The sequence below is a fragment of the Sturnira hondurensis genome, unplaced genomic scaffold (assembly GCF_014824575.4).
Source record: "Sturnira hondurensis isolate 20B ecotype Veracruz unplaced genomic scaffold, ASM1482457v3 Scaffold0013515, whole genome shotgun sequence".
NCBI classification, from domain to species: domain Eukaryota; kingdom Metazoa; phylum Chordata; class Mammalia; order Chiroptera; family Phyllostomidae; genus Sturnira; species Sturnira hondurensis.
In genome coordinates, this window is record NW_028086146.1 from 7616808 (window position 1) to 7643406 (window position 26599).

General features: G+C 39.8%; 1 protein-coding gene across 3 annotated transcripts in view; it reads right to left on the minus strand.

Annotated features, from left to right (window-relative positions):
* GLIS3 (GLIS family zinc finger 3) overlaps window positions 1-26599 on the minus strand; it is a 464054-nt gene that overhangs the window by 424883 nt on the left and 12572 nt on the right. For 2 of the 3 annotated variants that reach the window (XM_037061758.1, XM_037061759.1), the window contains exon 2: window positions 23711-24170. The exons of the other annotated variant lie outside the window; for it this stretch is intronic. In XM_037061758.1, the coding sequence (XP_036917653.1) occupies window positions 23711-24071 (361 nt within the window). In that variant the 5' untranslated portion in view covers window positions 24072-24170. The remainder of the gene's footprint in view (window positions 1-23710; window positions 24171-26599) is intronic. 3 annotated transcript variants of the gene reach the window in all.

A 26599-nucleotide genomic window follows, 5' to 3' on the forward strand; every position in this document is an offset into this window, starting at 1 on the left:
AGACAGAAAACCACTCTTTTGGGTGGGAGGTAACACTGGCCATTTGTAAGTAGGGGCCCCAAGTACAGCTGTAACGTAAGAATGCTCATCGATACCTGTTCATTGTGCAAATTCACACAATCCCTCAGAAGAATACTTGAAAGAGTACTAGGTGGCACAGACTTTGGTGGGATGCAAGTAGCAAACAGGCCAGGCTGGAGACGGCAACAGGATAGCTCCCTCCCTTCGTGCTCTCTTCTTGCTAGATGCCTGAAAGGCTAAACCAGAGGTTCTCAGACTTTCTCCATTCTCCACACCCTGGTGTCTTACTAATTTTTCATGGCCCCACAAGGCCAAGAGAAATACCTAACAGTTCTGTCTGTTTAAAGAGGTAGAGCCAAACAATTGAATAAGTATTTGTCCTAACAACTTAGTGGCCATTCAAAAATAATAGACACAAATGGATAGGTAAGTATGAAAGTGTGTTTTTACTTCATTCTTAACCAAACATAATTATTTGTGGGACATGAGCATGCTGCTGGCACCACACAGCTTCTCAGACTTTGAAATCAGTTTGAACTCTGCCACCCATTTCCTATTTCACAACCATTTTTACACAGTACTGTCTTTTTAAGGACAGTAATCCCCAAAAGCTTGGCTTTGCAAAGATATGACATCGTTAAAAAGGAATGTACTGATCTAATACTGAAACTATGAACTACCTTGAGCCAGAAGTTCACAGGGTAGCTGACAGAGGTTATTTCTGTTTTCCTCAAGAAAGAAAGAACATCCACAGCCTCCCTATGAATTCACTACAGTACTCAGGGTACCTCAAAGAACAGTCTGGAAAACTGCAAAACTGGACATCCCACTTCAAACAATCAATAGTATTCTTGCTAGTTTTCATCTCAGAATAAGGAGGGGAAATATTTATGTGGCACAGCCTAAAATATCCTGATGTAAACTCTGATCTGCTTTAATAAGTGTTCTCCACTCAAGCCACAGAAGCCTTTGGGTAGCTGATAAACCCCTGGGTGACTCGGAGAGACTGCAGAATCATGGACAGGGGGCAGGGGGGTCGGTTCAGTGTTAAATAAACTGACCACTTTTCTTTAACTACTTCACTCCACAGTATAATGTAGGACATTGTCTAGAACTGTTCTGGTTTATATATTGTTCATTAACATGAGAGATAAATGTTGAGTCAATATTACAGACTACTAACTGAGAGAAGGCAGGTGTATGTTTTATTATAATCACATAATTTTTTCCCTGATAAGAATAAAAACTAAAGTCTAAAACAAGCAAAGATTGCATTGAGACTAAAATAAAGAATGAAAGTTGGGTTTGTCAATTCATTAATTCATGCATGCAACATTCAACAGATGTTTTTTAAGTTTCTATCACGTTCAGGTACTGTGTATTTCACAGGGAGCATGGCAATGAATAAGCCAGACACAATGTGGCCTTTGTTCTCTTGTCAAGGGCGACAGGGCCTTCCATCTTTCCCAACTCAATGAAGAGTTCTCAGACTTTATCTTTCTTGACCTCCTAGCAACACTTGACCAGGTTGACCACTCCTTTCTCAAAATACTTTTGTTCACTTGGCTTCCAAGACATCTATACTGGTTTTCTCTTACCTCACTGGTTGCATCTTCTCAGTTTCTTCTTCTTGGGCTCCGATGTTGATTACCCCCATGGCTCAGTTCCATGGCTCCATCCTCACCCTCTCCCTGGGTGGCCCCGTAGAGTCCCATGATACGAAATGTCATCTACACTGCTAACTCCCATATTTTCACGTCTAGTTCCCACTTCACTCCAAAGTTCAAGACTTGCATATTCAATTACATACTTGACACCCCCACATGGAGGACTAGTAGGTATCCCAAATGCAATACGTTCAAGAAAAAAATCCCAATCTCTTACCCCCAAACCCAGACTTCTCCATCTCAGGAAATGGTGCTGCCATTCACTAGATGCTCAGGTCAAATACTTAGAATTCTTCCCTGATTCTTCTGTGTTTTGTAACCACATCCAAGCCTTCAGCAAGTCCTGTTGGCTCCACCTTCACAATCTATCCTGAATTGAAACTCTGTACACCATCTGTTTCACCAGGGCTGCTGCAGTAACCTAACTGGTTTTCCTGTTTCCACTCTTGCCCTGACACTCAGTTTATTCTCAACACAGTTACCAGAACTGCCTCTCTAAAACATAAGTTCAATCATATCAATACTTTCCTTGAAACCCTTCAAGGAGTTTCCATCATACTTGAAATCTCTGAACTCCCTGAGTCCATCTGTGAGGACATAAATGATCTAGCTATACCAGAATCACACCAGGACCCATTTGCTGTTCCCTCCTCCAGGAAAACTTTTCCTTAAATCTACAGATGGCTCACTCCTCACTTAAATCAGAGACGTGTTCTCTGGATACCCTACTAAAAATGTATGAACCATTCCTTTGAACCCCATTATTCTGCTTTGTTTCTCTCTGTGGCACTTATTACCCCATGACGTTGCATCTGTGATGTTGATTGCTGCTCCCATTAGAATATAAAGTGGGTGGAGTTATTGTGTCTTGCTCATGTGGGCACACAGCAGGCTCTCAAATACTTAGTAAATAACAATCTTCTGCCTTCACAGAGTTTACATGTGGTGGAAGATCACAGGGAAAAGCCCTTGGGCTCAAAAGACCTGGTATTCAGTTTAAAGCCTGTTGCTTCTTTTGCTAATCTCACATTATGCTACTTAATATATTAGCATTTCTTACGTACCAAGCACTATGCTAAATTCTGGACATATTTAAAATATTATCTTATTTAAGTATTTAAAGTTTCTAAGAGGTAAGTACAAATATTATCTCTCGAGAAGGCAGGTCACTTCCTCAAGAGTCCAGAGGTGATCAGAGGAGAAGTTTGGATTCAGTCTCTAAACCCTTGTGTTATGCCATGTCCTGCCTATGTATGTCACAATTTGGAAAATGGAGGGGTTGGGCTAGAAGGACCTCTAATGCTTCGATTACACCTCCTATCATTAAAAAATGTTTTCACTTTTAGTGCTTAAAATTTAATTTCTATATTAGGTCACAAGAACTCTTTTACCCAAATTCAATTCCGTGATGACAACTGGCCACAGATCAATGCAGAATATGTGCAAACCAAGACCAGGTGCCATGTCAGCGTGGCAACGCATGAAATGGGACATTTCTCATGCCACTTCATCACCCATGTACCCACATTATGGATTCTCCCCTCTAAAGATAAATTTAAACAAGAGCTATTCCAGGTGACACATTTACAACCCGGAGTCAACCGAAGGAGAATACTTGAGTGAAACACATTCACCCTGGTTCTTTATCTTCCACCAGGAAAACCAGATACTTGGCTTATGTTGAAAGAACCAAACCAATTCCTTGCCCCAAACTTCCAATAAGTGATTACGCAGGATGGAGTGCCTCAGGTGGACTCCTCATACAGTTCAACACAGTAAGAAAATTTTCTAGGACCCTCCAGCTAAATTCTGGAATAGTACAAGACCTAAGAACAGGAACCAAAAGTTCAGAGATGCAGGAAGGTGACTTTCTTTCTTCAACTATAATATAAATTAAGACTTGCCCATCTGTGTACCTATTAAGATACCATGGTTTTCGCTGCCCATATTACCTAGCATATACAGATGCAATTCTACATTTTACACACACACACACAAATCCTCCTTATCAACCTTGTGGCTCTTGATTATGTACAGGATAGACATCCACTATGATAATGATGTATACTTATTTCACTGAAAAATATTATAAATAGTAAAAAATATCCTGATATAATTTAAAGATTATAAAGAATTATATGGAAAACAATGTATCTGTACTCAACCTTACCACTGAATATGAGACAAAATTACTCTTTTGCTCTAAGTTTACCAAAAATAATATCAATTGTGACATTTGATAACACTCAGAACCTAGTTTGAGATTGCTTTTGACTCTAAACACATAAAATTTATCCAACTGCCAGTAAGTGCTGCATACTACAATACAACTCATATATGCAAAGGCTTCGAGGACTAAACTCATAAGAATCAAGGCTTTGGAAAATGTGGGTAGGAGAGGAGGAACAAGGAAAAAGGAGAATGTCTGATGGTAAAAGGTAGTGTCGCTGTTTAGAGATTAAGAAAAAAGCTGTCCACCCACTACACATGAACCTAGCCTTGCTCCCTCCTTAACCTTACAGTCAGATTTTTTTAAAGCTGCACAACACATCTCCCATCTTCTAAGCTGGAAGCATTTTTTGCTAGACTTTTCCAGTTCCTACACATTTTCTGGTCTCTGGACTCCAGGTCTCCAATCTTTAGATCTACAGATGGGCTATCTATAAATTGGGAAAGCAAATACCCCCTTCAGAACAAGAGAAGTTAACAGAAGGGGCCATCCTCTCTTGGCTAAATCCCCAGAGATTAAATGACTTCTAAGTACCGCTTTGCAAGTTCCTGGCAAGACTGATTTCTGAATGCGGGAAAATGAAAAGTCAGCAAAAAATAGGAATTACGACTACAGCCAGCCCCACAGTACTCACAGGTCTAATGAAAATACATCTTTAATCTCCTTTCCTTGACACTCTGGGCTACTTAGCCATCAATAGCTTCAACAGCACTACCACTTCCCAGTCTGTCTGGCACATGTCAGGAAACTGACAAACTCATTCTGCAAATCAGACTTCAATTCTAGCTCCCAGCTCCTAAAAGGTGACCAGGCTCCGTACAATTCAGAAAACAATGATTGAAGTCACTTCATTCAACTTCCTCAATTTACAAAGAGCCCCAGACTGATAAAGTGACTCTTCTAATGAGAAAGCTAGTAGAAGACCTGGGTTTTGAACCTTGTTCTCTTCATCTTAAAGTATTTCTACCATTCTACTGCATTGCTGAAGAAATTAGTGTATTTGCTATCCATCCATTATCCACAGGTTTAAATAAGATTTAAAAATTATGTGTGTGTGTGTATCCATCTGATTTGGCTTAGCGGTTAAGAGCATGTACTCCAGAGCCAAACTGGCTGGTTTATATCTCAGCTCTGCCACTTACTACCTATGTGACTTTGGGCAAGTTACTCAACTATAGCTCAGTTTCCTCATCTATAAAATGGGAGGAACAATAATAATAACTATCATGATAGTAGCCACCTCTTTGAGTTTTTGAACAACTTACATGAGATGATACATCTTATTAATATGTTAAAAATGAGGTATCAAGCACTTAAAATATCTCCCACATCGTAAGTGCTATGTATTAGATATTAGATGTTCTTTAAAATTTGACTGAGACTAAAGAAACCATGAAAAGGTGCTTACAGTCTCACTTTGCTCTATTTTTCTGAGCTTGTTTTTTTTTCAAATATATAAGCTCCATTTGATACAAGCATTTTGAAAAGAATTCAGTAGAATGGTTCAGTATAATTTGCCTAGGCCTAATAACCAGTGCAATTATTCTAGGCAATTTAAGGACAAGAATAAAAAGCGGAAAGGTCCTATTGGAGTTCAGATCTGATCCACGACTTCTATTGTGAAAATGGTTATTGATTCGACATCTGTATAGAGTACTCCAAGGTCTTGGTAATGCTTCACAGAGATCATACTTGTTGGTTTGCTTCTGGAAAGACAATTCATCCCAGCTCTCCCAGGTACCAGCACCAGCTGGGTAGCAAGTCCTCAGAGGTCTGGGTCCCAGACCTGAGGGCTCCTCCAGGTATCTATGTTTTGGTAACTTCCAACTTCGTCCTTTTCGTCCTCCAACCCCAGGGTGGCAACTGTCTCTGCAAGTATTATTTGCATCACCTCAGCATTCTCTTATTTCATCTTTTCAGTCCTTCAATGCATGCTTAACAAATTTCTGACAGTAGATTATCTTTGTTAAAATAACTGAAGTGGGTTATTTTTTCTTGACTGGCTCCTAGCTGATACACCAGTGGATGGACATTTAGGCCCCGCCTTTTCACACTATACAAAATCACCCTTTATCATTAATATTGACAGAGATGGCAACTCCAATCCTTCACCTGAAACATGTTAAAATGTCCTTATGTCCCTCAAAGGAAGCTCTTCTTAATGTAATGTCTAATTTCAATTTTTCTGCTTGAGATAGGAGATGTTCTCTTAGTTTGCTACCAATATAAATGAAAGACACACTCCACACTGCCCGTACATTTTCTATGCCATCTGTACCTATATTGGGGGACAAGACCTGTACCATCAGTCTTGGTATGAAATTTCTTATACCTACTACCCTTCCCCATTTTTTTCTTTCCTTTTGATACACAAAATGAGGGTTCAACTACAAAAAACACCATTAAAAAATTACCTACGTATGAAGATATATTTCTAATGTATAAAAAGTAGAAGTTGCCTCCAGGCACTTTCACTGGTTAATTTAATGAAAGTTTTTATACATAAATTGTAATACATTATATACACTAATACATAATTGTACATAGTATATATAATATGCATGGCATTTTATATAGCGTATGAGGAGGGGACCCCAAAAACTCCTGACTTATCTTCTGGAGGGCAAGCCCTTTGTACTTTGTAGTACAAGGCTTCCCCACTAGGTGAGAGTTCTAGGAACCCATCTGTATCGTTGTACCAGCTGGCATTTTGTGACAGGCTGCATTCAGCTTCAGTGAATTTTTTTAAGACTCTTTCAACACATTTGCCCATTTCCTGATGGGTGATTTACAAGTGCACCTGCCCACACCATGCTGAGCATTCAGAAGTTTTTGACCAAAAACAGCATAACCCCTGTGCCCCAACCTCCCTACTCACCAATCTCGCCCCCAGCAACTTTTTTTTTGCTTCCCTGGATGAAAAGGTCCTCAAAGAGAAATGTTTTGCCAGTGTGGAAGAGGTGAAACAAGAAACAGCAGAAGCACTAAAAGGCATCAAAATCAACAAGTTCAAAGACTATTTTGAGCAGTGGAAAAAAATGTCTCAATAGGTGAATTGCAACATCAAACACAAAGTACTTCGAAGATGACTGAAGTTTAAACATGTATGAATAAACAATTTTTATAAAGAAATCTAAGTTTTTTAGGTTCCCTTCATATATAATATATATTATTTCACAGACTTCACATACTTATAGGTTATTAGTTACATACTATGTATTACATATAAGTATATTAATCTTGTAAAAGTCATTTATTGTTAACAATTGGGCATATAATTTATTGCTTTTAAATTTTCTTTCCTCATATTTGATAGTGAGTTCCCTGAAGTCATATACATGTGTCTAAGTGTGTAGTATATATGTATACATGTATGTATGTATATCAGTTGATTGATTGACATAGAGAAGCTCTTATAATCAGAAAAAAAGAATCTGACTTACAAAAAGGCATCTCATTTGTCATATAGAATGTATATGGAGCCAAAAGAAAAGGGATAGAAGATAAGCTAGAATTAAAAATACAAAGAATATGCATGTGCTACGTAGTTTAAAGGGCTGGGAAAAAGGGGATCATCTTCATTTTCTGCCTTGCCACTTCCCTAACCTCCCCCAAGTTCCACCATGAACAACCAGCCATTCTTTGTCTTAAGGTTTTGACCCAGTTACAACACAAACACCTCTGGAAATTGTTAGGACTTTAATCAGTTGATCAGCTCTCTTATTGAAAGGAGATTTAGATTTAGATCTCTGAGTCTGGGGGACGGTGACCCCTAGGAGACATCTGGAGATTCTGGGGGTGTTCTAGGTTGTCACCATTATTGGCATTCAGTTGTGGAGGCAGGGATGACACACAGTCCTACACACAAAGAATTATCTCACATCGCTCATGATTTTCATGTGTCTCAAGCAGAAGTTCACATGATAAAAACCTGTTTATAATTGTCTGAGTTTAGACTCTAAGTCCATTTTATCTTAATCATCCTTATTTGCACAAAGTTGTCTAAAATGAAGTTACAATATAAATCAAAGGAAGAGTGATCAGTTTTGATAGAAATATTATAAAGTATTGTCCACCATTTTCATAAAATATCACTGAAAGCAAAGCAACTAGATACCTGAGCCATCGGTACAACAAACACAATTCTCAGTCAGTCATCAGAATTTTAGCTAATTCCACATTTAGGTGCAAGCTCACCTGACTACTTCATTATGTCTTTTAGTATAGTTGTGCTGAAACATTTTCTTATTTAAGTGCATATTATTTTATTATAAATTATGTTCCTTTCTATTCCCTTATTTTTCTGTTAAGAGAGCATATTGATTTTTTTAAATTATGTGCATAGGTAGATAACACTGTCTATGAATTTTGTTTGAGAATAATAAAAAGGGCAATAAAAATAGGGCTGTGATAGATAGAGGGCAGAAAAAGAGCAGAAAAGAGTATCTACTGGGAACAAACCACTGGGAAGAAAAAGGGGGGGGAGTGATGCCTGGCAACAAGCCCACAAAAGGTAGTTGATGAATGCTTAAAGATAAACTGTCTTTGTTTAATTCTGTCTTCTAGGCAAAAATGACACACCAGTGTTTGTCATGGCTTACAGGAGTAAGCCTGTCACATGGGAGAAGCAGGGGTATTGAGAGAAGATATTACACCTGCTTTCAAACCCTGGTTCTGCCTCTTAGGAGTCACATAAACTTGGGAAAATAAGTTTAATTTCACTTCTCTGAATGTTGACTTCCACATGTGTAAAACAGATATAATTTTCAAACCCTTACAAGTTTGGTCTGCTGAATCATTAAGCCTATCACAATGTCTGGCATATCATAGGCCCTCAGCAGAGATCAATTCCTGCCCTCCTGCTCCTAGATGTTGCCGAGCTTCCTGGAAGAGAGAGAAAGCCCAGACAAGAACCGTTTTAGTTATCTATCGCTATACACCAAATCACCACCAACTCAGTGGCTTAAAACAATACATGTATTATCTCGGTCTCCAGGTCGGGAACCCGCTCATGGCTGGGGTGGGTCTTCTGCTCCAGAGTCGTTCCCAGGGCTGCAATCAAGGTGTCAGCTACAGCTAGAGCCTCCCCTGAAGGTTCAACTAGGGAAAGATTTGCTTTGACTGCTCACATAGTTGGTGGCAGAATACAGCTTCTGGGAGGTTGTTGGGCTGAGGCCTTCAGCTCCTCATTCTATTGCTCTTTGCCACATGGGCCTTTCCAGCACGGCATACAGACCAAGAAGACAGTAGTCTGATAGCAAGACAAGAAGTCAAGTCTTTTATAACTGAATAATGGAAATGACATTTCACCATCTTTGTCATGGTTAGAAGCAAGTCAGTATAACCAGCCCACACTCAAGGGGTGGCTATTACACAAGGGAATGAATTCCAGGGGATGGGAATGGTGGAGGCCCATCTGAGAGTCTGCCTGTCACAATAATAAAAATGGATGGTTGTACAAAATTTTCTTCTAGATAAGTATAAAAATTACCTGAGCCAAATATGTTTTCAACACCCAATCCATATACCCCAACTTTCAAAAATTCAGCTCACTGATTAACTGTATATGGTTTGTGCCTGATAGATTCTTTTAAAAATCTATTAGAAGTATTCACATCACAAGTGGATTCTCCCTAATTATATAGCCCAAGGCAACAGGAAACAGCTATGCTGAAAATGTTCGAGTCTGACAGCCAAATTATTTCAAATTGCCGTGTTGTTCAGGTGATTACACACAGAAAGCATAGATCTGAGCACTTAAACCTTGGAAGTCCTCCCCTTCACTACACTCTAAATACAAAAGAAACCTAAAGATTTAGTGGATCATCCATTAAATGTTCTTTCTTTTTTTCACCTTTTTATTGACTCTTTCTTGATTCTGGGTTATCTTCAAAAAAATGTGCTACCTTTTAAAATATAGTTACCACTGCTGGAAAACTGATGCAAAACATCACAAGTTATATAGTTCAGTGTTTTATCTTTCTAAAAGAAAAGGCAACTAAAAAAAAGCTTTTCCTAGAATTCACTTTATCTAACGGTCATACTTCTAAAATTTTCTCCCTTACTCTGGAGTCATATTGGCTAAAAACACAATTTCTGTAATAACTCTGAAAATGTCACTGTCATTTAAGACATATCCCCAATAGCACCATTATTTAAGAGACTAAGTCCTAGGTATCACTGAGCCCCTCTGAGCAGGTGGGACTCTTGTTTATTCTGAGTCTCTGTCCCCTCAGCTGGATGAACCACACCTGACACATGCTGGACCAACATGACTCTCTTTCCAAAGATCCTGAAAATGGGACAGAGGGTCACTGTCTAGGCGATCTCCTAGCACAGAGTTCTGAGTACGTTACACGTTTAGGACTGGGGAAGAAAGCTACGTTGAGGACACGAATGCTGGGATGGTTAATTCTATCTGTTGACTTGATCAGGCCACATTGTTTCCAGATATTTGGTCAAACACATTTCTGGGTGTGTCTGTAAGCATGTTTCTGGATGAGATTAACATCTGAATTGGCAGAATGAGTTCAGCAGACTGGCTTTCCCAATGTGAGTGGGCCTTACCCAATCAGTTAGAGGTCTGAATGGAACAAAAAGTGAACCCTCACAGTAGGGGGGAACTTTTCCTGCTTGGCTGCTTTGAACTGGGACATTGGTCTTTTTCTGGCCTTCACAATTGAACATAAACATAAACCCTGCCAGCTTTTGGACTAGAATTTATTCTATCAATTCTCCTGCCTGGTTCTTAGGCTTTTACACTTGAACTAGTACTAAACCATTGGCCCTCCTTAGTCTCCAGCTTGCCAACTGCAGATCTTGGGGCTTCTCAGGCTTCATAATGGAGTAAGCCAAATCCCTATAATAAATTCTTTATAGACTGGTTCTGTTTCTCCAGAAAACTCTAACTTATACAGATACTGATAAAACAGATTAAAACAACTAACAGGGAGGAGAATAAAGTGATGTGTCAAAAGAAGCAGAAATAAAAGATCACATTGCCAAATTCAGGTCAAGATGGCATCACAGGCAGACACAGCTCACCTCTTTGCACAACCACACCAAAATTACAACTAAAATATAGAACAACCATCACTCAGACCATCAGAAAGCGAGTTGATGGAAGTCTGACCACTACAGAATTAAAAAAAAAACACATCAAGACTGAGTCAGCAAGGTGGTGCCATATCTGAGACTCCATCAACCTGGCTAAGACTATTTGACTCACCTTGGAGATCCCCTGAGACTCCACCCCACCCAACTTACAAGCCCACCCAAGCTGATTTCCACATGAATGACTGGTCTTGCTTGGCTCATGCTTCAAAGAACTTCCTAAATCCTCTCAAACAAGCAATTCACTGGCCTCAGGGAGCCCCAGGCCTGGCACTAGCAGCAGCCAGCCTAGATTCACAGTTTGGCTTCCCCTGGGAACCTCCAAGCCCAACACAAGTAGCAGCCATCTCAGATTGTTTTAGAGCTCAGGAAGGGTGGCCCTGGGCAAAACACAGGTGGCCTGCATCACCCAGGGCTAGTGTACCCAGTGGGCAGCTGATCCTCCACAGAGGGTGGAGATTGGTAGTAAGTAGTCACAGCCAATCCTTGCAGCTGACTGGCCTGGGTAAATCCTTCCCATTGACCTGCCAACAGCAACCAAGGCTCAACCACAACAGAGGGTATACTCAGCCCACACAAAGGGTGCACCTCAAGTATCCAGCTTGTGTGATAGGGGAGGCTGTGCTCCTGGACCCTACAGGACACCCACTACATTAGGCCATACTACCAAGACACGAAGTCAAAGCAGCTTTACCTAATACATAGAAACAAACACAGGGAGACTGCCAAAATGAAGAGACAAAGAAACATGGCCCAAATGAAAGAACAGATTAAAACTCCACAAAAAGAGCTAAACACAATGGAGACAAGCAATCTATCAGATGCAGAGGTCAAAATAATGTTTATAAGGATGGTCAAGGAACTTAGTGAGGATGTCAGAAGCACAAAAAAGATCCAGTCCAGTCAGAAACAAAGAATACACTGATTGAAGTAAAGACCAATTTACAGGGAAACAAGAGAAGAGTGAATAAAGCCCAGATTCAAATCAATGATTCAGAACATAAGCAAGAAAAAACAATGAATCAGAACAAGAAGAGCCCTGGCTGGTGTAGCTCAGTGGATTGAGCGTGGGCCTGTGAACCAAAGTATCGCGGTTCGATTCCCAGCCAGGGCACATGCCTGGGTTGCAGGCCAGTTCCCAGCAGGGGATGCACGAGAGCCAACCACACATTGATATTTCTCTCCCTCTCTCCTTCCCTTCCCCTCTAAAGATAAATAAATAAAATCTTTTTAAAATATTTTTTAAAAAGGAACAAGAAGAAAAAGAATCCAAAAAACTGAGGACAGTATAAGCAACCTCTGAGAAAACTTCAAGGGATCCAACATTCACATCATAGGGATGCCAGAAGAAGAAGAGAAAGAGCAAGAAATTGGAACTGTATTTGAAAAAATAATGAAAGGAAACTTCCCTCATTTGGTAAAGGAAATAGACATGCAAGTCCAGGAAACACAGAGAGTCCCAATCAAGAGGAACCCAAAGAGGCCTACTCTAAGACGCATCATAATTAAATTGCCAAAGGTTAAAAATAATGAGAGAATCTTTAAAGCATCAAAAGAAAACAGTTACCTTCGGGGGAGTTCCCAGAAGACTGTCAGATGATTTCTCAAAAGAAACTTTGCAGGCTAGAAGGGACTGGCAAGAAACATTCGGAGTTGTGAAAAGCAGGGATGTATAGCCAATATTGCTCTACCCGGCAAAGATACCATTTATAATCAAAAGACAAATAAAGAGCTCCCACACAAGAAAAAACTAAAGGAGTTCATCATTACCAAACCATTATTACATAAAATGTTAAAGGGACTTATTTAAGAAAAGTAGATCAAAACTATGAACAATAAAATGGCAAAAAAACAAATCTATCAGCAATTGAATTTAAAAAACAAACTAAGGAAACAAGAACAGAGACAAAATCGTGGATACAGAGAGCGCGTTTTGATGTTTGCCAGAAAGGAAGGAGGTATGGGGGAATGCGTGAGGAGGTGAAGGGATTAAGAAGTACAAATAGGTAGTTACAGAACGGCCTTGGGGATATAAAGTACAGTATAGGAAATGGAGTAGCCAAAGAACCTGCACATGACTCGTGGACATGAACAAGGGTGGGGAATTGCCTGAGGGAGTGGGGGGTGCCGGGTGGAAGGGGAGCAATGATGTAAAAATCAGGACAACTTTAATAGCATAATCAATAAAATATAACTTAAAAATAAATAAAATAAAAATCACATTGCCTAGGGAGAAGAAGCGTAGGGAAGTAACTTGTTCTTAGAGTCCATCCTTTCCTTGGGTTCTATGAAATACTCCTGATTCTTTTTAAACAAATCTTCCTTAACATAAGCTAGCACAGTGAGTTCAGTTACCTGCCACCAAAAGAATCTTGAATAAGGTACTTGGTGAACTAGTGCACTTTCAGTAGAAAGTTCTGGTCTCCAGCTTCCTTCCCATTATGCTACAAGGAGCAAGGCTTTCTATCTCCTCCCAAGGGAACACAACAGAATGGTTAAAACAAGGTCCTGGGGTCACACAGAACCTTTATTTAATTCCCAGCTTTGCTACCTATTAGCCGTGTGACCACTACTAAATTACTCCAAGCCTTAGTTGTCTAAATCTAATGAGACCTGGGGTGGTTAGGAGAACTGAAGGGAATGCTGAGCCCCAGAGCCATTATGCAAGGCTTTCTGGGTTATGCTATAGCGGCGTGGCCTAGCAGCTCTGCTTAGTGCAGCAGCTGGCCCAGAGGAAGGGCTCTAAGTCAGCCGTATCTGTACCTTTCTCTAGTCTGTCACATTCTCTACCTCACTGCCACCAAAGCCACTATCTTAACCAAGTAAGGAGGGGCACTTTTAACAGAATCAACACAAACACCAGCAACAATTTATTGGGAAGTGGTTTTCCACTTCAGCTCACTGTTCTTACATAATATATATATGTCAGATATTATACCACCATACACAGTAGAAATTATGGTAGACATACTGGGTTTTTAAGGAAGTCATTCTCAACTGCCAAGAACCTGGCCTTTTGAGGCAAACCCTGTGCCAAAAACAAAACAAAACAAAAAAAACACTATAAAGTATTTAGGGCTGTGAAGTCAGGGAGGCACGGGTTAAAATCTGTTCTTGGTCAAGTTTCTTAATCTTCCTAAGCCTCTCTTTTCTCATGTTTTCAATGGGGATACTTCATAGGGCTAGGAAGGGTTGAGATATGTAAAGCTAAGAGCAGTAGAAACTAAAAAGTGCTAAATAATTGCTAGCTGCTTATTTTCAATCCCAGAATAACCAGAAACTAATGCATTCTACTTAATACAGGAATAATCATTCAATGGTCCAAAGAAATAATTTTGCTATTAACTGATATGGGGCAAATCCTTCTTGTCAAGTACATTCAACTACTTTACCTTAAAGCAACTGGGTAAAATTCTGAATCTAAATGCAATTAAACCTTCCCCTAAATATAGGGTGACCCCTGAATTCCAGTTCATCCAGGATAATCCCAGGCCTAATTATAACAGGGCCCCATTTTACTCTTGAAAAGTGCCCTGGTTGGGATAATAAATTGTAAGATCACCCTATCTAAATAAAATAAAATCTTTAGGTGGAAGATAAACTTTTAAAATATGCTATTTCACCTCAGCGTTTGTTTATTGTGGCTTAAATTTGTTCTCTCTAGATTTTGAAGCAAACTTTGAAAATAGAGAGCAGTTAGGTTTCTATAACCACCCGTCAAATAGCTTTTCATACTTCTCAGACTTGGGAGTTATGGCTAAGCCACAGGCCGTTATTTCAAAGGACATATCACATGACCCAGCAGGGTAGTGGGGCAGGGCCATCTCAGTCAGCAGCAGTTGCTATGGTTTATGGAGATCCATACTGCCCACAAGGATTTATAATGAGAGAACAACACTTTACCTGTCTCTGGAAGGTTGTAATATGAAATGCACTTCCATACTTACCATCTAATTTAGCCATTTCCCGTTGTACCATCTCACATGCACCTGAAACTGCCACATAAGTGGTGACCACCTGAAAAGCCATAGCTCACAAGTTCTCTGACACTCACTTTCTCCCTATCCAAGATCCTCAGTCCCTGCTAAAGCTCCTGGCCTCAGGCTATCCTTAGGTAGCAAGGTTCTACACCATAAGTCTCATTTGTAACTTGTTTCTTATGTCAGAGCCGATTACAGGCTTTTTATTTCATTCATTATTCAAATAAGGCAGCCATGAAAATAGGTATTAAATGCAAGTCACCAACCATTTATCCTTAAATTCTTATAGGTCAGAAGTAGCAAAGCTATTCATATGCATGATTTCTTCCCATCCGGGTTTAAACATTTCATAGATGGAGGCATGGAAATGTACCTGGGCATATACTGATATCACTCCAGTTGACATCACACTAAGACTGCCTAATCCTGCCTGGGTACATAATGCCCTCCAAGCCCAGAAAGTCCAGAAGCTGCATACTGTCAAGTACAATTCTCCAAAACAGGAGCAAGGGCCCATCTCCTCTGCTCATGGATGAAAATGGCAACTGAATGGTTTTGAGTTTTTAAAGGTATACTCGTTCAGGAATGATGGCAACCATAAACTCTAATAGAGAGAAAGGGTAAGATTTCTCAGAACTCCTATAGCAGGAGCTCTCAGATTGTGGAGTCCTATACATTGTCAACCTAGGCAGCAGATAAGGTTGAGATCTCAGCAAACTGAGACTCAGTCTCTTCATCCCTGAAATGGAGCCAATTTACATTTGCCCTCCTCCCAGAATGTCGCCTTTGATTAAACCACAAGAAAATCAATGTGCAAGTTTAAGAACTACAAAGTACCATACAAGTCCAAGGCTATTGTTATTTAACAGCATTAATATGCTAGAGATGACTAACAAATGTTACAGTTCAGGTTCACATCCTATAGCTTTGAGGTGCATATAGAAGGCAGGAGGTGTTAATGGAATATGTTCTTTTAAACATGGTATGTTATGAGAATGACAAATTGCTTTTATAACTGGAACAAATCATGCCTGCCATTCAGTAATACTTGGAAATCCATCATCAATTTGATTTACACCCAGCGTCAATAAATCACACAAAGTGTACCCTGTGTAGCCCAAAGAGTAAACAAAAGTAAACATTGTGTTTCACCTGCCTTGTTGGCTAGACAAAATGAAAACTCTGGCTATTTCAACTGGAGTAATGCCTTTGGTCTCTGACTGGTTTGGTTATTTTTGGAACCTTTTACAAAATATTAACTTTATTTGCTCTAAATCTGCAGGAAGCCACATTGGAAGTGCAAGGAAATATAAATGATTAAAAACCAGAAGTGGGAAGAAAAAAAAGTAACTAAGTATTTTGCCCCAACTTTCCTCAGCTAATATGTCAACTGCATCTCTCAAAGAATGCAGGACCCCAATTGCCATTCTTGCCCCACTCCAAACATGACAACATTCAAATGGTTCACTCACAGGTGTTAGCAGATTTTTTTCATCGCCCATTTTTCCAGGGATAAACAGAAGAAAGAAGTGGTACAGGAAAGTAACATTTTAAATCTGTGACAGTATTTTAAAATTTATGTTGTGGCAGTGGGGGGTTAGGAAGGGGCTTTGAAGTTAACTGACCCACTAAACAATCAAACTCTAACTTAAGCTCCAGGTTATAACCAATTGAATTAGCAAACCAGAAACAGTAAAAAATAAAAACAAAACTTTGATGTATTATTTAAAGTACACTAGTTTTTAGACCTCCCAGGTTCACACAATACATTATTTTTCTTAAACCAGGTCTTTACAAGGCATGCCAGCCTTAAGAGACACAACAGAATTTTTTAATCCCAATTACTGTGGTGTCTTTTGTTGATATTATTCAGCTTTTTCTGACCAACAATAATGAATAACCCACAAGCACTAATGAATAACTAACTCCCTTTGTCTCCAAGGACAGCAGAGCCCAACAAGAAATGTCAGAGGCCCTGAAGTAAAAGAAAAAACCTTTACAATGAAAATCTTCCCAATTATATAGGCCTACAGGCACTGTGAATGCGGAGTTGTCTTCAATATTTAAATAGCTATGTCAAATGTGCTTAAAGTAGAGATCATAAAACTGATTTCCCAGATGCTTTGAAAAGTGCATTTCTGCCAGTCTAATTACAATTCATAACTGTTAAACAGGAAGTAGGGGGAGATGCCATTATTGGTACAATGTAACTGGGATTCCGTACTCACCAACCCTAGCAGGCCCAGCGAGTTGCCAACTGGTGAACACTGGTGAACGTCTGTGGCTTATATAAATACAAAAGCTCTCATATCAGCACATTAAAATTGTATGTAGTTAGAAATCATTTCTAAAACTAATTTCTACTATCTTAAAAATGTAAAGCTAAGAAGTAACTTTTCTCTACTGTAGGGAAGAGCAAATAAATACACTGACACTGCTGAGAGCCAGGGATCCCTCTGAGGAAGTGTGGGGAAGAACTCTGTAATGTTGTATTTTAACTAGAACTCATTATCTTGTTCTGACATATTTCCCAACGCTGTCCGTGCATGGGGCCCAGAGGCAATGACACCTGAGTAAATAAGAACACTCTTTCATTCAGTTTTCAAAGATCATTTCTCACTAAAAGGGACCTGAGCTTCTTAGGAAAATGGCTCATTCCAGGTCTGGAGAGATAAATGCAAGTAATCCTGGAATATTCTGTTGATGTGTGAAAGCAAAGAAGTGTTTAATGGGAACATATGGAAAAGAACATAGGGACTGACTTAAAGGGGTTCCCACTGGCTAAATCTGGGACATTTTGAGCATCAGAAAAAAATAGTGATGCTAATAAATTATACTATAGTAAATTTTTTTAAAGAATGAGTCTATAGTGATGCTCAGTAAGGGAGCGAAGCTCTTGTTTCCAGAATAATACCAGTTAACAAACACAGACGAAATTTTAGAATCTGAAAATCAACCATGTAATAACTGATCCAGACAAGGATCATCAGTGGATGCTATGAAAACTTAATGGAAAACAAGATATTCACATAAGATTATTTACTAATTTTGAAAGGTAAAGTGTCCTTTACAATGCAGAGATCTGGTGACACCACTTTAGCCAGGAGATCAGAAGCACCTTCACAAATACTAGGACAAATGAGCACTCAGTGCTTCCTGGTGTACCACAATGGGTGGTACACAAAACACCTGTGTAGTAACCCTGCCAATACACTTTAACCTGAACCCTTGATGACATAGTCAAACAACCTCTGACATTTTAATTATGATGTATCTTGGTGTGTTCCTCTTTGAGTCCAACTTGTTTGGGACTCTCTGTGCTTCCTGGACTTGTATGTCTCTTTCCTTCACCAAATTAGGGAAGTTTTCTTCCATTATTTTTTCAAATAAGTTTTCAATTTCTAGTTCTTCCCCTTCTCCTTCTGGCATCCCTATGATCTGGATGTTGGCATATTTGGAGATGTCACCAATAGACATCATAATTAAAATTCCAAAGGTTAAAGATAAAGAGAGACTCTGAAAGCAGCAAGAGAAAAGCAGAGTTACCTACAAAGGAATTCCTGTAAGACTGTCAGCTGCTTTCTCAAAGAAAACTTTGCAGGCAAGAAGGAATTGGCAAGAAGTATTCAAAGTGATGAAAAGCAAGGACCTACAACCCAGATTACTCTATCCAGCAAATCTACCATTTAGAATCCAAGGGCAGATAAAGTGCTTCCCAGACAAGATGAAGCTAAAGGAGTTTATCATCACGAAGTCATTATTACAGGAAATTTTAAAGGGACTTATTTAAGAAAAAAAGATCAAAACCATGAACACTAGAAAGCAACAAATGCACAATTATCAACAACTGAATCTAAGGGGGGAAAAATTAAGCAAAACAACCAGACCAGGAACAGAATCATAAATAAGGAGATCATTTGGAGGATTCTCAGCTGAGAGGGGATGGGGGAGAATGGGGAAAAGGTGCAGGGAATAAGAAGCATAACTGGTAGGTACAAAATAGTCAGGGGGAAGTTAGTGATAACATAGGAAATGGAGAAGCCAAAGAACTTACATGCATGAGCCATGGACATGAATTAAGCAGGGAGACTGCTGGAAGGGAAAACGGTTCCAGGAGGAAGGGGGAAAAGGGGAAAAAAATGTGGGACAACTATAATAGCATAATCAATAAAATATACTTTAAAAAAAGAAATATTCAAACAAAGCAGATTGTATGACAAGACAACTGACCTGAACTCTTTAAAAATATCAACTTACTTGCCATGAAACACAAAAGAAAAGGCAGAAGAGAGGACCGTTCTGGATTCAAGAAGGCCGAGGAGATACGACAACCGAATGTAACACACTGTCTTCAATTAGCTCCTGGATCAAAAATAAGTGGCTGCCAAAGACATTTGAGTTATAAAGGGGGAAAGGAAATAATGATATATATTATAAATAATAATACAATAAATAAAAAATAAAATATAAAATGATTTGGAGTATGTACTATATTTTAAGATAAAACTGTATGTAAATAATACTATTATAGCAAAGTTAAATTCTTTGGTTATTATCAATGTATTTTGGTTATATAGCATGGAAGTTACCTGCTTAGGAATTTGGGGGTGAAGTATCACAATGTCTGCAACTTATTTACAAGTGAATAAGTTCAACGTACTTGAGAGGAGTGAAATATAAAGGTAGCAAATAAAAAAAAGTAAAATTACAATATAAGATAATACGAAAGAATGTAAGACAAAAATCTAACTTTTTAAAAAAAGATAAATTCAGGAACAAAGAATAAGTTTTATTTAAGATAAGTTATGTATGGTTGGCTAATTAAGTTGGGTAGGACTCCTGGTAAAGTCAATTATAGGGGTCTATTTGGGGGTAGTTGTTGCTTTTGTCTTTGTTGTTTTTGTCCTTCTTCCTTCCCCCCTTCACCATTCTCAGAATACAGACTTCACAGGTGCGAGAGTGAAGCAGTTACTGCACAGCAAGCAGGGAAAGACTAAGAGTAGCTCCATGATCTTGGACCTGACAGTCCTGAGATTCCAGCCATTAGCAGCATCACCTACTCCAGCCTACACTTTGAAAGAAATAAACTTCTGTGACAGAGGTCCACAAATGTTCTCAGTTCATGACATTCTTAGTGTCTCGATGAGTGTCTCATTCTTAGTGTCTCATTTTTTCCTGGTACCCCTAGGCCAAAAGGAACACCAAACACTTCTGTCTATTAAGTAGTTAGGTGTCAACAACTTAAAAGAGTATTTCTATGCTAAAAACTTATTAGCTGTTTGGAAAAAATAATGCACAAATTAAAATTAATTTTTTTTATTCTCAACCACCATTACTAATGATATGTTCATTCCAAATGTGCTACCTACTACTTCTCAAGCCTTGAAATCAGACTGGATTTCACCACCTTCACCTCCTATTCCACATTAAGCGGACTGCCTTTCCCAACATGAGTGGGCCTCATCCAACCAGTTGAAGGACTGAACAGAACAAAAGTTTGACCCTACACTAAGAAAGAGAAAATTCTTTACTGAATGACTGCCTGTGAACTGGGAAACTGAAATTTTCCTACCTTTGGACTCAAAATAAAATATAAGTTCTTCCTGGTCCTCAAGTCTGATGGCCTTTAAGAAGGAACCACACCATTATCTCTCCTAGTCCCGGGCCTTCAGAGTTGGACTACAACTAAACCACCTGGTCTCCCGGGCCTCTAGCTGGCTGACTCATCCTGCAGAACTTGTGATCTGTCTGGCTCCATAATTACATCAGCTAGTATATCTTGTTATAAATGTCTCTTTAGATAGCTAGGTAGATATAGAGAGAGAGAGACAGAAAGGTAACACATATATTCTATTGCAGATATAAAGATGTATCACCTATTGATTCTGGTTTGTTTTTTTTTTTTTTAGAGAAACCTAACTAACACACCCACAGAGCCACAGGTTATTTGTACCCATCCCTCTGGGTCATGGCATTATTAATAATCCATGAAAAAAAAACAGTAACAAAGCCAGGGAGAAATGTTAACCTCAAGCTTATCACATCACTCCCAAGGTTAAAACCCCTCCCTAGCTTGCCAGTGTCCTCAAGTTATGCCCAAACCTCCTCAGTGTATCATTCATGACCACTCACTGGCTCCAGCTTATTCCTCTCCAGCCTCCTCTCTTATACCCTCCATGTGGAAGGTACAGTCTTTATACCCTCCATGTGGAACTAGGTGAAAGTCCATGAAATGCACCACGATCTCTCCCCTCCAGGTTTTGAGTATGCTTTTCTCTCTACCCAGAATAAGCTCCAGACAGCCCCCTCACATGCACACGCATGCACACGTACTCACAGACATAGGACACACACATTGCAAGGCCAGCTCTCATCCTCCAAGTGTCTGCCTACATACCTTACTCTCCTCCCAGATCCACTTACGAAGCATCAGCTGGGAACCCCTCCAAACGCTGCCATATAACCCTGAGTGTTTCCCTGTCAGAGCCCTAATGCGCTTTATTTTAACTATCCATTTATTTGTCTGACTTCAACTTCTTGAGGGCCATGATCAGGTTTTATTGGCTATTGTATCCCTCAAACAGTGGCTAATCCATAATATATGTTCAATAATTATTTCTTAAGTGATTGGAAGAAGTTCAAATACTCCCAGATCACCATTCTCAACCAGTTACTGGCTTTCTTTAGGAACTGTTAACCAAGATTGGAAAGGGGCACTCAGACATTCCTGACACCACCCAGACCACTGGCAGTATCCAACCTGCAAGGCCAGGGGGATCATAATGTGGTTGTCCTTGACCTTTTACCCACATCCGTGCATGCCCCAACCATGCAGACCCAGTACAAGCACTGTAAGCTTGGAAGCTGAGCAAGGAACCAGAACACTGAAAAGAGAAGAATCAAAAGCTGAAATATTTTTAAACCATTATTACAATTATAACCACCCTGGTCACCATCAAAGTAATATTCCCAAACTCCTTACTGGCTGGCAATGCTGAAGTTACTTATTCTTTCTAGACCTTAGTTCCCCTGTTAGTTGATCAGCAATAGCATAAAACTCAAGCCTGTTATGAGGAATAACTGAGACTATGTACTGGGAAGTACTTAACACAGTGCCTGACACATGCTGAGTTACAATATAATAAATGTAAGTTATTAATATTATCACCATTATTATTGCCAGTCAGGATTTCAAACATAAGTACATTTAAAAGTAAGCTACAGTTCACTAGTCAAGCATGAACTGAAAGATTTTGCTGGGCCTCAGCCCCTGAAAATCCAAACACATAAGCTTGACATTAAGGAACTTAGCTTGCCTCACCATGAACATAGCAACCTGACAATGACAGAGCTATTTTGGATGCAGTCACCAGCTAAAGTTTTTCCTGTACTTACACTTAATATCAGTAGCTGTAATAAATAAAGCAACCAAACCCAGACCAAAATAAATAGATAAAATAGAAAAGAAAAAGGCTACACATACAGTTTTTTCTTTAATCTACCGATTTATACCAACTTCTCCATACACAGAAATATACACAGACACTAAAGCAAACAACTTTTGATTACTTGCCTGATATAAATCATTATTCACCATAACTGAGTGAATTATGAGTTAACTCAGTGAATGGCTATTCACAGGCTGTTAGTAATTTTATTTGGTGGTATAACACTTAATATAAACATTTAAAACTAAACACTAAAAATACTTAAAGGAATATATAGTTGTGCTATTTTATATAACAAAGCTATATTTTTACATGGGATACATACTCTTTCTTTTTCTGGCCCAAACACACATATCATACGCAACATAATCTCATTAAGTCAACATTAGTTTCTACAGACAGTGTGTCATTCAATTAATTTACTAGTCTCCAAGAATTACTCTTTAATTTAAAATATACAGTAATTTGGGAGCATATGAGATCTTGCTTCTCAGCAATGGTCATCAGTTTGGCTCACACAAAGTCTTATAAAAATTCAAAAAAAGTAAAAACTAAAAAATAAATTAAATACATAAAATATATGGTAATTGAAACACTACTGAATTAAAAGCACATTCTCTCTGAATTTCAAATTAACTAGGCATTCTAGATTGCCACAAGCACAAAAATACACCTTTTCATTATTCTCTTCTAGCTGCCTCCTCTCCTCTGTTAGAAAAATTAAAGGTTCTGCTATTGAATAATTTTTTATCATTTCTATGTATTAATTCCTCATTTAAAGAAATTTCTCCCTTTTTTCTCACTCTCCTTCCAAACACTACTTTTCTTCTAGCACCCAACTAGCACAATGATGGTTCTAACCAGCCCTGTCTCTCCTCCATGGCCTGCAGAATCTAGCCCTTGGTGAGCCAGGTCAGAAATTTGTGTATCCAGAGGGTAGAATCTTGCTGAACTTTGCCCTTTCCCTTCCATTACTATCTCCACCCTACCTCCCCATTTCTGATCTATCTTACCTTCCACTCTGTTTCATAGTTCCATGAGATGTCACATTTACTACTATAGCCTCCTGGTCCTCACACACATTTTACACATCCTCCCTTTTCAAAAACAAGCCACATACCATTAAGAGACCTTCAACTTTGAACTTGACATTGAATTGGTATTTTTCCACAGGATTTTCTGGGAGAAGGGCCTAGAGGGGGAGAAAAAAGTACTTTCCACTTTTAACATATCCCAGAAACACAATCCTACCTTTCCCAGGATTTGGAGGAAAAGGACTTCCAAACTCCTGCTGCTTTGGCTTTAAAGTGTGTGGCCCTGACAAGCCTCCGGCCTGAGTGACCTGGAATCGTGACTTCCCATTGGTGAGCACTTGTCTCCTGGGACTCAAGGCGGGCAGATGGATGGGGCTCTCAGCCATGTTGCTCTGAGGAACCATCCCTCCTCCCGAAGGTATCTTGAGATGGATACTTGGTGTGGTACCACAGGACGAGGGCCCCGGAGTCCCCGAGTGGGCTCGGATGGGAGGAATGTGTTGGCCACTGACCATCCCAGGCCCCTGTGGGGTTCCTGATATCCGGTGGAGATTCATGCTGCATGACCTTCCATTCATTCTGAAAAAACCTGTGGCCAAGATGGTCAAATATCCAATGGCACTAATGACTCCTTTCAGGCAAAGTCCAATAAGTTATCCATGGTGTGGGTTTTTAGCCTGTTTAAAAAAATAAATGCAGGCAATTTTAAAAGTAAAATGGAAAACAAGTTACCATGAGTTTTCAACTTGTGTAGCATTTACCTCAGGAAGAAAAGAAGTACTCTTAGCATAAGGGCCTTTTATAGAGCGCAGGGTCATCAAAAACATGTTCACTGGCAGGCACTCTCCCCTCCTGCATTCATGGTAGACATGGATTATGGATCACTGCATTGTTCTGTTTGCCATTGAGCCCTTCTCAATATAGTGCTCTTGGCAACTACAACCAACCTACTGGTGCCAGCTTGCAAAATGAAACTTATTTTGCTCCCTAGAGGCTCTGTCTGTACTAGTTCACTTCTGCTACAGTCTTGGAAAACCAAAAGACATCACCTTCATGAGATGTGAGACCAATGCTTCAAAAGTTCCAGTAAACAAACTAATGGCAAAGCTGGCCTCTAAACGAGATGATGAGGACATTGAACCATCTCTGATTTTCACTCTAAAAGCAAATTTTTCATAGTCCCTATATTCACATAAGATAAAAATATGGGTCTGGGACTCTCACAAAGGCTTCATACACCCACATACCAAATATTCAGAGCAGCATTAGGGTCTTGGTTCCACACTGATCCTGAGTTAGGGGGATGAAAATAAAATCAACATCACAATACTCTTACCTTCCGTTAAGATGCTAGAAAGGAAAAGGCTATAAAACATGTTTTTGGACAGTATAAGGGAAAAACAGCCTGTTTAAAGGTATGTTCAGCATGCACCAAACACAGTACATCAACCAGTTCCACAAAGTGTCCATCTGCAATGCCACCGCCCTTTCTAGAGGAGCAGAGGAGAACCAAAGTACTGACATGACTACAGGATGTCCTCATCTATCTGCACGCAACAATGTCAGCACTCCCTGCTTACAGATCTTGAGGGAAAAAATCCTTCTCCCTTGACCCATAGCTCCCCAAAACGTCTGTGCAGTCAATGAGGGGACTAAGCGCCACCTCTCCTAAGGAGTGCAAACACAGTCACAATCTGTTTCCCTTTATATAGACATGACAGTCATGGAAAGAAGCCAAAGTTGAACAAGACAGGAAATATGGACTGACTATAAAGCAGCAGCAATCAGATATCTTCAACTGTATGATTTCTACTTTTTCTGTATGACCCACTCAATGTTCTAAACAGATATATTCAGCTCAACTCCCAGATGAATAGCTACGTCAATCATCAAAGACAAGATACCAAGAAGGGCAAACTTTGGCAAAAAGTTTTCTTCTTCAATAATTTTTAAAATTCAAAAATATTTAATTTTCAACTCAAGTGCTCACTGTGACTTCTGCAAAGTTGACTATGTGTGCCCATATGTTGAAGAATTTCAAAAATTACTAACAATATAAAATTTGGAACATTTCCTTCATCTCTGCCAATTCTCTGTTTTATTAAGCATTCTATCAGCCTGTCACATTTAATACTGCCATACCATCTAGTCTTCAGAAGCACTCTTGGGTCTTTTTTCCTGCCCTTCCCTTCACTACAGTTCCTGAGAAAAGACAAATAAATCCAGGTTTATCCAAACCTGTATCATTTAAGTTTGTCTGCAGAATAAGAAACGAACCCTGGTATAAGACCAGTTTTAAGATTTTTTTTATTTAGGCAGCCCAAGCGGCGGGCACTAACGAAGACGACTTCCAGTCTGAAAGACGATCTTTTAAATTCAGTATAAGCTGGACTTCCACCAAGATGGAGGCGTAGGTGGAGACACTGTGCCTTCTCCCACAGCCAAGTTTGAATACAATGAAGGTTTGGAGAACAAGGACGCAGCCACAAAACAGAAAATTAAATTATACGGAAGTCCGACAACCACTAGCCGTTCAACCCGGACAGTAGGAGGGGCAGAGCCAGCAGTGGAACAGGGTCAGGCAGGAAGGATCCCCAGACCCAGGTGCGCAGGTAGCCCAGACCGGTCAGGGTGTGGGGTAGACTGACCGCGGTCGCACATTCGCGCACAGGGAGACGGACCACGCAGGCCCCAGGGGGCAAGGGATGGCAGCGGTGGCACGCTCGCATGCAGTGGTACAAAACGCGTGGGCCTGGTCACGGTGGCAGCTGCCGCACCTGTGGGGGCCGCAGCGGGAGACAGCAGATGGACGCCATTGCTCCTCGTTGACCCCGCCCCCACATACAGCGTCACAAACCAGCGACTGAGTTGCCCTGCTCTGAAGACCTAGGGCTCCAATCCTCCTACGTAACAGGCACAAACAGCCCAAAAGATGGCACAAGAAGAACTCAAAGTCCCAGAGCCAATAACTCTAAGTGACCGAGAAATTGCCAGCCTCTCAGAAGCACAGTTCAGGACACTGTTTATCAGGATGCTCACAGAACTGGTTGATTATAGTCACAAATTAGAGGAACATATGAAGGCTAAACTAATTGAAATGAAGGGA